This window comes from Vulpes lagopus, chromosome 4, assembly GCF_018345385.1.
Source record: "Vulpes lagopus strain Blue_001 chromosome 4, ASM1834538v1, whole genome shotgun sequence".
Classification (NCBI taxonomy): Eukaryota; Metazoa; Chordata; class Mammalia; order Carnivora; family Canidae; genus Vulpes; species Vulpes lagopus.
In genome coordinates, this window is record NC_054827.1 from 5,047,308 (window position 1) to 5,061,599 (window position 14,292).

At 45.9% G+C, this 14,292-nt stretch overlaps 1 protein-coding gene across 1 annotated transcript in view; it reads left to right on the forward strand.

The window, feature by feature from the left end:
- Positions 1-14,292, forward strand: part of CSMD1 (CUB and Sushi multiple domains 1) — a 1,877,909-nt gene that overhangs the window by 1,810,184 nt on the left and 53,433 nt on the right. Inside the window, exons 53-54 of the mRNA XM_041753151.1 lie at positions 10,993-11,166; positions 12,567-12,740. Of these exons, the coding sequence (XP_041609085.1) occupies positions 10,993-11,166; positions 12,567-12,740 (348 nt within the window). The remainder of the gene's footprint in view (positions 1-10,992; positions 11,167-12,566; positions 12,741-14,292) is intronic.

A 14,292-nucleotide genomic window follows, 5' to 3' on the forward strand; every position in this document is an offset into this window, starting at 1 on the left:
TTGATGGAAAATTTCACCCAGAATCAAAAATAAAATACCTCCCAATGTACATGATAAGGAGAAAATTATGAAATCCTAGGGCAGGTGGAAGGGCTTGGTGTTTTGGACAATAGAAGGCTCATCTGTGCACTGGCACCCTGAGCTGATGGTGCCCAGACCTCGTGAACAGGACCCACCTCTTCATTAGTCTAGGAAGCCCATGCCCAGAACAATGGCTTCACTTCGGTGAAATAATTTAAGTGGGTGACGATGAAGCGGCATATGCTGGGGTGAAGGATCCGGTAACCACGATAGTTGAGGAATGTTTGGAGACTTGTGATCATCAGTATGGTGGAGAGAAAAGTTTGGAAGTGCCTAACAACTATTTTCAAATATTTTAAATGTTATAAAATGAAAGATGGAATACACCAATTTTGGTAAATTGTTTTATATGCAAGTGTCAGCTGTGATTGATGGGTAGTGGCAACCATCAGAACCTGTATTGAGATTTCTAAGTTTTAACCAGGCCTCAATGGGTAGACAGGGGAAGAAAAGAAGAAAAGAAAAGAAAAGAAAGAAAAGAAAAGAAAAGAAAAGAAAAGAAAAGAAAGAAAAGAAGAAAACAAAAGAAAAGAAAGAAAAGAGAAGAAAAGAAAAGAAAAGAAAAGAAATGAAAAGAAAAGAAAGAAAAATAAAATGAATTAAATAAATGTACCAAAGGCAAGGCCAGTGATGCTAACGACATTAGTGATGTGTCTTTCATCTGTCTGTTTGCAGACACTGTGCAGAAAAATAGTTTTCAGACTACATATAAGAAGTCCCTTCCCTTTAACCATTTTTTTCACCTGTTTGATCTGCCCCAAAATGCAACGTGGAGCTCACACAGAGGGCAGTTGCCTGCTCGGTAGGTTTTTCCATAGGATTCCTTTAGCCTTTGAGCCTCCTTGATTTCACATCCTGGATGCTTTCCATTATAAGGTGAAATACTTTGATGGTATCTTGTTGATTTTCATGGTTGCTGGGGAAAAAAAAAACCAAAAAACAAAAAAATGTTTGCCTGAGATGTTGCTTCTATTTCCTGTGGAATGCGGGACCCTATTTCCAGTGGTAGCACTGTGGTTGTCTCCAGTGATTTCCAGCAGGGAAGACGGTGCCAGATTGCTCTGACGGTCGCTGAAGCGGACGTGGCTGGGCACTCGGACAGTGGGAAGCTGGAGCCTGTACCTGCAGGAGAGCGTGTTCGAGGAGAGGGAGGGTGGTCTGTACGTCCCGGGGGGGGGGGGCTGGACCACCCTGTGCGTGGGCATCACGGTGGTTCGGCCCCGGGCAAAGCGAAGCCTGTGGGCCCCGGAGTACCGTTGTCATAAAGCTCGGCCCACACCTACTCAGCACTAGCGTCCTTGCCTTGCTACTGGGGCCTCCCCAGGTCTCCCCAGGTTCAGCTCATTACCGAGGACTTGTTCTCATTTACCGCCTGTGCAGTTCTACGTGCCTCCCTGGCCTGGAGAATCCAGCCCCGAGAATACCGACCCCGTATCAATTCATCAGGTACCTTCTAATCTATCAGGGAAGTTTTATGATCCCCACGCTCGCATAATTATTCCCTTCTGTTTATCTGCTCTGTGGTAGTTCGCACTGAACCCAGCAGAGAGCACGCAGACCGGCTGAGGTGGTGCATTTGTAACCCAGCCCTCCTGCTGGAGAAACCGACATCTGTCCTTTGATAACATTTGTACCATTTAGACTTTTTCATACATAGCAAGGCCTCATCTCCCCCACTTTGCCTCCTCTTTAACATGTAGTATTTGAGATGTCAGCGATAGATTGAGATGTCTCTCATGCAAAGAACATGATCTTTTTTTTTATTAGATTGTTTTGCCAGTATTTGGAATAACTTTGCCTTTGCCGTACTATGATGACCTCCGAGGAGATGAATTCTTTTGCGCGTGTAATATCATGGTGACATTCATGTGGCTAAAATGGCTAGGTGACATGATTCAAAATAATGCAGTTAAGCCGTATTTTTTCATAGTTCTTAGGGAATAAAATTGGAAAATATTCTTCAAACGCCTGGTATTTTATGATAGATCCATGTAAAGCATTTGAACAGCCGATTATGGCGATGCTTACATTACAGCAGAAAGATGGTATTAGAGTAAGAAATGTATGCGCCCCCCCAACCCCTGATCTTTGCTATACAATCTTCCGTGTAAATTTTAGGTGGTATGATACCAGGGAAGGTAAAATATTTGGAAACAGCCCATGCTAACCTTCACATGTTCTGTATGCATCATCGGTGGCTGGGAGATAAATGTCACGATACTCTCCCCAGCCACAAGCACTTCTGTCTATATTTCTGAATATTATCTAATGATACTCATTTAATTCCTCAGGAAATATGGCATAGGATGTAAAGGTTAATAGGATGCAGGTCTACTTTTTCAGGAATTTATAATCAGAGGAATAAATAAGATAAATACCAAGTCCCTTTAATAAAAAGTCGGGATTAATGAATCACAAAAGAGAGAAAGCCGGCGCAGGAGTGAGAGGCTGGTAGAGGAAGGGCTATGGGGGAAGTCACTTTGAGGAACAGGTGCAATTTCAACAAGCAGAAATGGCACAAATTCACCCAAGAAGCCAAGATGCAGAGCGGTGCGGGAGGTGGCCTGGATGCCACAGGAAGTTACGTTTACCTGCTGGGGAAGCACTCACATGGCAACATGCTCGTGGGAAAGGGGCCCTCTACTCATCAAGACACCTCCTCCAGGTGGGGGACAGGCTTGATTCCGGTGCATAGGAAAGATACTGTCCTCGGAACTCACCATCTAATGATGGGTATAAACAGGTGAGGACAAGAGGTTTCTATTTGCTGAATTCACAACAGGACAAAACAGAAAAAAAAAAAAAACTAGGAGTCTGGATATTGTAAGTGAATGGTAGGAGAAATACTCTCCCATCACAGGGAAACCCGGAGTATCAGAGATCTTTGAGGTGCACATAGATGAGCATTGATTCCCTTAGGGTTTGTTGGCAGAGGGCAGATTTGGGCTGAGTTAGGAGGGGCACAAAGATGTGTCACAGGCAGACAAGTTTGGGGAGGAAATTTCAGGCATGGGGGAAGTGATAGTGTGATTCTTTGGGAAACCACAGGAAACGGGAAAGATGAAGGCTTTCTGAAAGCCCCAGAGACTACCCAAATCCTGAAATCATGTTTATATTAAATATGGCTTAAAATAATTGTCCTTGAATAAGATACGTCAAGAAAGACTAGATAGCAGCACATTTTGTGGGGAGCACGGGGCCCTCCTTTGAGGGGCTGACGCAAGTGCCGCACTCACATCACGGGGAATCTTTGTGTGCTGTGTCCACGGCACCACATTCTCTCTGGTTTAGGCCAAGTGGCTGAGCCCGGCCCCTAGAAAGCCTGCTTGCAGGAGATAACATTAACTCTGTCAGTATTCAGATGTGTTCCTTTAGTATGTGCAGATCTTATGATTTAAGTGCTTCCATCCAGTGGTATTTAATGCCAACAGGTTTCTCCTGCATATAAGTGGATCTGAGCCGTGACATTTTGGGACTGTTAATACTCAAGAAGAGTTTGTAAATTGGCTTTTGGGATCCACTGGCTCTGGAAACCAGTGTTCATGCCCAGCATGGACAGAGTGAACCAAATTGCATGTCCGATTCTTACACAGGCACTGGCCATTTGTGATGATTATTATTTTATGTCCAGCAATATGTACCAATAGTCACCAAGCAAACACTAAGGTTGCAATTTGGTTTGTAGATTTTCTAAAAATGTATGAATGTATTCAGTTTTAATCCCCAGGTCAATATTAGAATTTATATGGATACAAACCGACATAGTGGAAAGGTGACCTTGCAGTGGTGAGCTCTAAGGGGGGGGGGGAGATTGTGTGTGTGTGTGTGTGTGTGTGTGTGTGTGTGTGTGTGTGTGTGTCTGGTCCCTGTGTGAGAGAGAGAATGTGACCTTATGGGAGGAGAAAGAGCCAATTACATAGTTCTTATTAATCACTGGCTCCACACCAAAGGACACAGGGCTCCTGGTCTGTGTTGCCTATAGGGCAACACCTATAGGGCACAGCTATACCATGGGAGATGCTGTGTCCAACATTTATTTATTACTTTTCTTTTCTTTTCTTTTCTTTTCTTTTCTTTTCTTTTCTTCTTTTCTTTTTTTTTTTTTTTTGAGAGAGACAGAAAGAGAAAGAGTGGGAGGTGGGTGTGGTTGGAGGGGCAGAGGGAGCAGGAGAGAGAGAACCCCAAGAAGACTCCTTGCCCAGTGTGGAGCTGACCTGGGGATCTGTCACACAATCCTGAGATCATGACCTGAGCCAAATCAAGAGTCAGATGCTTAGCTGGTTGAGCCACCCAAGTGCCCCTGGTGTCCAACATTTCTACTGGTACAGTGGGTTTTTATGGAATAAGTGGAAAAAAATGGAACTAAGTAAAATTTCCACATCACAGAATTCACTTCTAAAATTGCACGAGTGTGTGTAGTTGTAAAAGACTCTAACATACCTTACCCGAGAGGACTTGAAAGTTGAAAGGGTTCAGCATTTGCACGTGTTGTGATATTAAGGTAAATCTGCCAACTGACGTCTGACACCCTGGGCCGGTCACTCGGAAGTCACCACTGTGTTCTCAGGAGGCCGTAGACCGTGTTGCTCATTCCAGATGAGCAACAAATAGTGAAACATGAAAGGAAGTCAAACATTGCTCACATCCTATGGGTGGCTAAGGTCCCTGCTCTAAAATCCGGCTGCATATACACATTTCAGAAAGTGTGGATAGAATGCTTACACCTACTGAAGGAACCCAGTTCACTCATGGATGAGTGTTCAGAATATCCACCCTAGCAGAAACAAACTCAGGAAATGACCTCCGTCCTCGCAGAAGTGTGGGACCAGACCTGCTAACATGTGCAATTTAGATGGGCCTAGAAACAGCTGCTTGGGGGGGGCTGGTCCTGCCGTGGCCCTGGGGTAGTGGGTAAAGCTGCATTGCTGACCTGCCTGGTCCCTGGTGCTGGCCCCCAAGACCTCAGACAGCAACCTGGGCTCCCCAGGGAGTGTGTCCACTTCTAACCATGGACTCCTGTGCCTGGCACAGTTTTCAGGGAACCCTTGACCGAGGGGGACACCAGGAAGCCAACCCAGCCCTCTGGGTGAATGGAAATGCTTGTCCCCACCTTGTTTGCTGTGGAAGTCAACTGGGAAGCTTTCAGTTAACCTTGTTTCCAATCTCTGTTTTAGTTATTATTATTATTATTATTATTATTATTATTATTATTATTTTTGGTAGATGTTATCCCTCCTGACCCAACTTTAGAGAAAGATTATTAAAAGAAATCTCCCCCTTTTTTAAATTTTGGGGCCTTATAACCAAAATATATAACAGTTCATAAATGATAACAATAATACAGCTTTCATTACATAGAGAATAGCATAAATGACTTGTAATTTCCAAAGCTTATGATTAAATGAGATCACTTGGCAAACAAGGTGGACCTTCCAGATTCCTATGACCTGGCTCCTTCTTGTACAGGACAAGTGAAATCTCACTCCTAGTCCATTGTTCAGTTTGTCTTTTTAGGCCGATTCAAATGATAGATTTTATGGTCTAGCATGTGGAATACCGAGAATCGTCTGAGCAGAACCAGGCAATGCCCAGCCTGGCGTTGAATTCTTGACTCTGCCATGGATTCAAAGTCAATTTTGGGAGTTGGTGAATTTCCCATAACTGAGTCCTACCTATTCTGCACGTGGAGCAGATGTAGAGTTCCAGAAACATGGGAGAAATAGAATGGCTAATTCACATTTCAAGTCCAAGGAAATTTGGCAATGCCTATAGGATGTGCCTTTAAACTTATCTATCTGTTGAATTAAAAATCATACGGAATTGCAATTGTTTGGCTTTCTGCTTAGCTCCTCAGCCCATTGCCAGTTCGTGCTATCAGGTTCAGCTTAGTGGCAGATTACTAAACCCATTAGCAGGATTGATACAGAAATAAAGCAGGCCCACACTGATCACTCCGAGGATTTTCTTTCCACACTTTACTGAAAGCATTCACTTCTCAAGAACTGACTTCCTGGAGTCACTATATTGGCCGCAGGGTTGCCTGCAAAATACATTTCATGACCTGTGTTTAAGCTGAAACCAAATGTTGACAAAAAACAAAGGAACTAACAAAAACGTGGAACCTTGGGTCCTGGCATAGGGCTTCCAGTACGATCGCATTGTTTTAATGAGTTGGTATTTTGTGTTCAAGTGTGTGGGGCTGCCCTCATCCCAATTTCTTTTTTTATATTTTGTAGGTAGTAGATTCCCTTATCCTTTGCTATTGTTCATACTTAATGGGCCTGGAATAACTAAAACCATCCTGCCACGTGGCAGGTGAAGTAAAGCACTATACGTCCAGTTCATAAGCTGAGAAGGATGAAGGTGGATACCCTTGTAGTAAATGGGCAATGTGGTCACGTAACTCCATAGTCTTCCTACTTTGAGACTATAAAACAAATAAAATTTCTCATTTCAGCAACTACAGTCTGCCGTTCTACCACGTTTACCTGGCTAGTGATTGCACAACCTTCAGGCCTTAAACGTTGCCTGCGTCAGGCTTCCCAATGCCGACTATTGGTGACGTGTCCCGCCCCGCTCCCCATCCCACGAGGGGCCCACCCTCCTCAGTCCAGTCCCTTCTGTGTCCTACCTACACATCTCTTTTTCATTCTCTACCTGGTTGCACCTTAACCTCTGTGTAATCTCAAGCCCCTAGAACACTGCAGACCAGTAGGAAACCATCATGGGATTATCGTCAAGTAGTTGAAAGTCGCCTGCCTAGCAGGCAATGGGTTTGGATACACTTTGGCAGTGGAACGGACATCACCGCCAACTGCGAAGTTGCTTTATTTCCATTCACTTGCACAGGTATTCGATGAGTGACAGATTTTAGCCACTGGACCGAAGTGTGAAGGGCGTGACAAAGCATTCCCTGGTAGATACGGAGACACACTTTGTACAGCGTGTGTGTAACAGAACTGGGGCTACATTAAGGATAAAGAAATCTCACAAAGGATTTAACATAATATTATCATAAAATCATAGAATCTTACACTTGAAAGAGACTTCAGAGTACACTGAGTTCAAATTCTCACCAATGTAGTATTTTTCCCCATAGCATTCTTGCATCATGTTGACATTTCTCGATAAATATTCTGAGTGACATTTTGTGAATATTCTATATTTGTAAATAGCCTATAATTGGTTCATGACTCTGAATGTTTTTAAAAAGAACCCGACAGGGCAGCCTGGGTGGCTCAGCGGTTTAGCACCACATTCCCCCCAGGGCCTGATCCTGGAGATCTGGGATCAAGTCCCGCGTCAGGCTCCCTGCATGGAGACTGCTTCTCCCTCTGTGACTCTGCCTCTCTCCGTGTCTCTCATGAATAAATAAATAAAATCTTAAAAAAAAAAAAGAACCCAGAGAGGGCTGGAAAGTCATAGAAGAGAAAATCATATTGGTCTGTCTTAGCTTCAGATGGGGAAGTCACCTGGTCTGCATTCAAATTAGGAGGTGGAAGTCACAGGTGATGCTGTTGATTCTCCCCTTGAGGCTGTGAGCAGAAATGAAGTGTTTTTGGAAAACATCCTCTCTTTTCTTTTTTGTATTTAAGGCCAGTTCCTCAGAGAACTGAAATGACCAGGTGTCAGGAAAGAGTCGCTGTTAGGAATTGCTATTTCCACACATGGCTGCCAACCCTTTGATTTTGAAAGTATACGGTTATCTCCTTGACTACTAGGAGGAGCCTTCTGCCAGGTTTTCAAAAGACAGTGCAGCCTTGGGACACCCAGGTGGCTCAGTGGTGGAGCATCTGCCTTCAGCCCAGGACGTGATCCTGGAGCCCGGGGATCGAGTCCTGCATGGAGCTCCCTGCGTGGAGCCTCCTTCTCCCTCTGCCTGTGTCTCTGCCTCTCTCTGTGTCTCTCATGGATACATAAATAAAATCTTTAAAAATAAATAAATAAAATGGCCATATCTCCAAAAACAGAAATTAAAAAGAAAAAAAAAGAGAGACAGTGCACCCTCAAATTCTACAGTCTTACTGAAAACTCAATTGAAAAGAAAATGTTTATTAAGGTTCAAAAGTGAGTCTAGCCAGGGGTGTCTGTCCAAATCAAGGATGAGACTGAGCAGATCGTGTAAACGATGTGGGCTTTCCACTGCGATGCACCGTCTCCAGCACCGAGCCGTCTGGGCCCCGAGCCCCCTCCTGCTGGAGTGGTGGCAGGCTCCATAAGGAACCCCCAGAGCACTTGGCATGATATAGGACAACAACCGGGGGTAGGTGGCCCACTCTGTCTTTGCAGATCGGGTTGTGTCGTTGTGGTGCACGTTTCTAGAAAGCAGATCTCTAAGTGGTCCTGTCACAAGTGACTGGCCTTCGTGAGCTCTCTGTGCCCAGCCTGTGGGCCGCCTCTGGCTGTCTTACTAGTCCTTGTCACTGGTATTGGAGATTGGCTCCATCCCCCTGCCCAGCAGTGTACTGTGCCTGTGGCAGCCTCTGGGATGGGGAGGGCCGTGGAGCCCAGGCCACACGCTGTGCTAACATCCACAGCTTCGGAGGCTCCTTCTCCAGCCCACAGAGCGCATTCTTCCTCCTGTGCATCAAGGCTCGGTGTGGGGGAGGTGACCTGGCCTCTTGCCAGCATCGACTTAATCGATCTGGCCCAAATGCAAAGAACCTGTCAGGGCAACAAAGAATCAACCGAATCCAGCATGACTTTTTTTGACCTGACCTCTTATAAACGGTGTTCAAGTAGGGATGCCTCGCCATCGATTTGGTTTTCTCCCTCTCCGCTCTGCAAAGTCACCTTGCCGATAATAAACTTAGCTCAAAACCCAGGAGAATGCAGAGCTGCTGAACACTGTCTTCAGCAGAAATATAGATTATTATTTTAAATTCTTCCAGAAAGAATGGTGAAGTGTACTCCAATTGTTGCATGGGAACAGCTTGCAACTTCCTCGACCTTGGAGGTAGCCTACTTTGCGTAAAGCGTTGACAGCTGTGTGCTCTGTTTGAGAAGTAAATGGCCAAGGGAAGTCTACAGCAAAATACTCTGCATGTGCTCCAGCCTGTGTCACTCCCGCCCCATGGAAACGTTGAGGCTTGGGTGGGTAATTTAGAAACTGGCAGTGGATGCCTTTCTCGTTTATCCAAAACGCGTGTGTAACGTGGATGCTTGTAATGTCGGGTCCTCCTTTTTTTTTTTTTTTAATAAATTTTATTTATTTATTCATGAGAGACACAGAGAAAGAGGCAGAGACATAGGCAGAGGGAGAAGTAGGCTCCGTGCAAGGAGCCCGATGTGGGACTCGAGCCAGGGACTCCAGGATCAAGCCCTGAGCCGAAGTCAGGCACTCAACCGCTGAGCCACTCAGGCGTCCCATGTTGGGTCCTCCTAATGCTTCATGTTGTATTGATTAGTAAGATACTCTTTCCATGAGAGAGAGAGAGATCGAGATTAGGAGAGAGGGAGGAAGGAAAGGGAGACAGGTGAGGAGGAAGGAGGATGAACAGAAGGGAAGGCAAGAATGTGGAAAGGAGAATGGAGAGACAGACAAACACCTGGCCCGCCCTCCCAAGGTTCCCCTGTGCCGCATGGCACCTGTGCTTCAGAGGGGGAAGCAAGTGCTCAAGGACACTAGATAAGGATGGGAAGGCGGCCTGTACTCAGGGCCACTGCAGTGGGATTTTCCAGGGAGGGAGAGCTGCGGCTGGACTCTGGATGCTTCATGGGGAGTGGGGGTGACAGCCCAGGACAGGTGCGGTCCTGGAGGGGGGTCTCCAATGGGGAGCTTCAGGGCGGAGCAGTTTCTGGCTAACTCGGTCGAGCAGGGTGTCCCTGAAGGCAGGCCAGGTGGGCAGACCTCGCCTGGGAGATGGGTGGGGGGAGCCCCTCAGATATGGAGGGTGGGGGCTTCTTAGCAGAGTTTTCCTAGAACTGGATTTTCCAGGAAGGAACGTGGATGGGCCTGTGAGAAGGCTCAGGAGCCGGACTGACGTTGAGCCAAGCCGAGATCCTCGTCCCCCTCCATCCTTCTGCTCACACAGAACTGAACACGGCCTTGCCTCCTGCTCCACGTGGACGCTCTCTGTCATTGAAGCTCATCTGGCGCCACGTCCGCCAAGTAGTCCTCTTCTCAGTTCAGATTGCTTCCTGTCCATGCTTTTCTCCTCCCTTCAGTGTGAACCTCAGATTGCTTCGTCCCACCTTTTCTTTTCCCGCTCTGCACACTGCTCATGTGCGAGCTCAGGGACCCCGGGCCTCAGCTAACGCCCCTAATCCTGCTTCTCCTAAGTCGCTCTGTCTTCAGGACCCCTCTCCCCTGAATGCTAGCCTCCTCTTTCAGGTCAGCACGAGCCACTTCCACCTAGATAGTCACAGCATCAAACCTGACCAGATGCACAGGTTTGAAAGGGAGCATATTTTCTGATATTCATCTTGCCTTTGAAACTCCACAAAGAGTTTAGTGATCTACTGTCTCACACTGGAAATATTACCATCCTTCTCCTTACCTTCCAGGCTCAATAGGCTATGAAACCTATCTGTAGTAACCGGGAGCATCTCTTCCCTTTTTTATGGCTTTTATTTGGAAATACCATAACAAGATAAATAACATAAAATCTCAGTAAGAAAGAGAAGTCAAAGAAATGCATGGGGCAATAATTGCATTAGCAATCATATTTGTTAGCAGTTTCATTATATGAAATATTACTCGTTACCCACAATTTTTGAGAAAAAAAAAACAAGTCACAAAGAAAGACACCATATCAAAGAAGAATATATATAAGTGGGGAAAATCCCCAAAAGCCAGGCACTTGACCATGTTATTCACTGGACGGCAAAGGCAAACAAAGTGTGAATGCAGTACTTTTATACAAGACAAATTCTCCAAAGTGAGTTTATTGGTTTTACTTATGTTTGTAGCTGGCCACTGCGGTTCCCCGGATCCAATCGTGAACGGTCATATCAGTGGAGACGGATTCAGTTACAGGGACACTGTGGTTTATCAGTGCAATCCTGGTTTCAGGCTGGTTGGAACTTCCGTCCGGATATGCTTGCAGGACCACAAATGGTCTGGACAGACCCCGGTCTGTGTCTGTAAGTACACTGTGGACGACCCCAGCGGGTGCTTGCTCTGGTCACACCTTCTCCTGGTGCGAAGCCTTAGCACAGACGTGGGTAGCCTCGGAGTGTTCCCAGCTGTGCCGAGAGCCCTAAGGGCACGGCCTCCCCTTCTCTCTCCCATCCACTCCCCATTCTGTTTTCCCCCAGTGCCTCCAGACTCCTGTCCATACTTCTTGTGCTCGTTACCTCATCTCAAACAGGTCCCTGGACAAGTGATGTCACGCACTCATGTTCCCGATGCCATCACAGGTTCAACAAGGTGGAGGGAGAACCTAAGTATAGGAGGGAAAAGATGCTGAGTCTGAGTCTGCAGGTTGGCTTTGCAGAGTCCCCAGAATAGCCTCATGCCCCGATCCTCGGTATTGTTTTGTATTTTTGTCATCGTTTCATCTCGAATAGAGTTTTGTAAGCAGTTCTTCCCCTAACAGAAGAGGTAAAACCATATATGATTGTCCTCAAGTGTTAAACCATCCAAGATAAATATTGACCCGTATTTTTAGAAGACCTCTCATACTCTATTGCAAAATTTAGTTTTAAACCAGTTGGCTTCTTTGCACTAGTATATTCTTTATTTTCCCTTGAATTAAACAAAGGAAATGTGGATATAGCTCTGGGATAATGACAGGTATTATCTGGGCTGGTGCAGTGGTAAACATGCAGAGTTCAGGGGTGAAAGCTTTGCTTAGAAGAAAGAGCTGTTGACAAGATAAATGAGGAGGAAAACACTACTTTCAAGACTGTAATGTGATTCTTTGGAAAGGGCCACGGAAGGATATCTTTGGGATTTGTATTGCTGTTATTTAGGGCATGACATTAATGACAGTTCACTACATTTCAAAAGATTATACAATAGGGATTGTCAAAGAAAATACTGTCTAGACACACATAGTTCTTGCTAATTTCATGATGTTTAAATTGATAGTGGGATAATGTATGCATACGCAATTTAAATGATCAGCCAAGTCCCTATAATGTCTCAAAACCAGGGTTTCACAAAATTGCCTATTGTGTTCTAAGGGGAGAATAATCAAAATTCATAATTGATATAAGAATTTTAGCACCCCCTTGTTTCTCACCACTTTTTTATAGAGTTATTTGTTGTTCTTTTGTGATGTAAGAATAATTCTTATTCTGAAGAAAGTGCATTTGCCAGTGTTGACCATTTTCCACAATAATAGTTAAAACTAGTGGATCACCTTACGGTTCTTTCTCACCTTCTTCCAAATACACATGCGACTTGTGACGTATCTGACAGCCTCGAGTCTCTCCACCCACACGTCTGACATGCTCATATGTCTACTGATGAGAATCCCAAGGGAGGGTGACGGCCCAGGTATTTTCTGACGCTGACTAGGACCTGTCTTCCCCCACAGCCATCACGTGTGGCCACCCTGGGAACCCCGCCCACGGATTCACCAACGGCAGTGAGTTCAATCTGAATGACGTCGTGAACTTCACCTGCAACACGGGGTACCTGCTGCAGGGTGCCTCCCGAGCCCAGTGTCGGAGCAACGGCCAGTGGAGCAGCGCCCTGCCCACCTGCAGAGGTAGGAGAGGCTCTGGGCATGGGCCCCAGTGGTCAGGGGCGGTGGGCCGATTAACACCCCAAGGTACCCGTGGGCGTGGTGCTTCTTCCCAAGGCACAGGTCGCTGCAAACGCTTTCCCTCCTCGGGATGCGGATGGGGGATAATTGTGAGAATAAAGCACAACTCCCTCCGTGGCTTTTGTTGAGTACTAGCCACGTGTTCAAGCACAACAGTCTAGGACTCTAGCTAAGGTCGGCTTCTCTCCCATCTCTCTGTCTCTATCCACTCCCCCATCCACACAACATCTCTGGACTTGGAGCTTCTAGACCTATGGCTGCATTTAAGAAGTTTTCATTGCTTTTGAATTTCTCTCCTTGTTTTTTTTTCCCCCCATGCATTTCTTTAAAAATTGCCTTATATCTAAGCTTTTAGCCTGCGTTTTCAAGAAAATGCTGTTTTGGAACTTTTGTATTTCTAGATGTTTGAGCTCATGATATTTAAGGTTCTGCTTCAATTGGTTTCCATTAAAACACCTTATTCACTGAAGGTTCATACTTTACAGTGTGAAGGTGAAGGGGTTTTTATGGCAGATATGGTAATGAGCTTTCTTCCCGCTTCCCGCGGACAATCACCCACCTTCCCATGAGGCCTCTAAGGAGGTTACATCCAAATGAGACAATAACAATTTTTTAAAGTTATGTGAACTTGGGCTAACAAACTGTGGAGTTCTGGTACAAGTCTCTATGGGAGTGCGAGGTCTTCTAATTCCACTTCCCCTCTAAACATTAGTATTAGATTCACCCTATTTCAGTGTAGAGGAAGTCTTGTCACCAAAAGAAGGTCTTGTTCGTCTTGTTGGTCCCCTCATTCTCACCCTCCCCAGAAAGCAGGCTTCTGGCTGTGACGTGGTCAGGCGTCGGGTGCAGGATGCACTTGCTCACTGAGTTTTTTACAGAAGAGCCCTGCTGGCCTCCTGGCAGCGTGGCGGTCTGCTCCGCACCAAAACTAACAAGTTTCCCTTTTAATGTTGTTATTGTATGAGCCATGGACCAGGGTGAAGGGAAGCAGGTAGGGGACATCTTTGAATGCGTGTACCTGCCCAGAAAGCTGGCTTCTGCGTCTCACCTCTCTGCACTGAATATCAGGATATTTTGGGATGCCCTAAATGTTTATGGGACGCTGTGCTAAACTTAGCTGGAAGGATGACCCCTCAGCTGTCACAGGAAAGCATGAGGCACACTTATCTGCAGGAAGGGGTGAGGACACGAGCGGCTGTGGAAAGACACAGCTATGAGCGTCTGCTACGTGTTGGTGGAGCTGTAGCAATCTAAAAAAAGATCAAAGTGTTTTCTCCACCTGTATGACAGGAAAAACACAGCACAGCTGAAACCACAATTAAAAATGAATGCCCATAAACTTGGATCCGATTCATCTGCACGGGGCGGCGGGGGAGGGGGGTACAGCGGAAGCATGCGCTGATGGCTTAGGTACACCAGAGCACCCGAGGTTGCTCCCCAACGCCCTCCCGCTCTACCTAATGCCACAGTTATTAAGCACATGCTGCATTCCGAA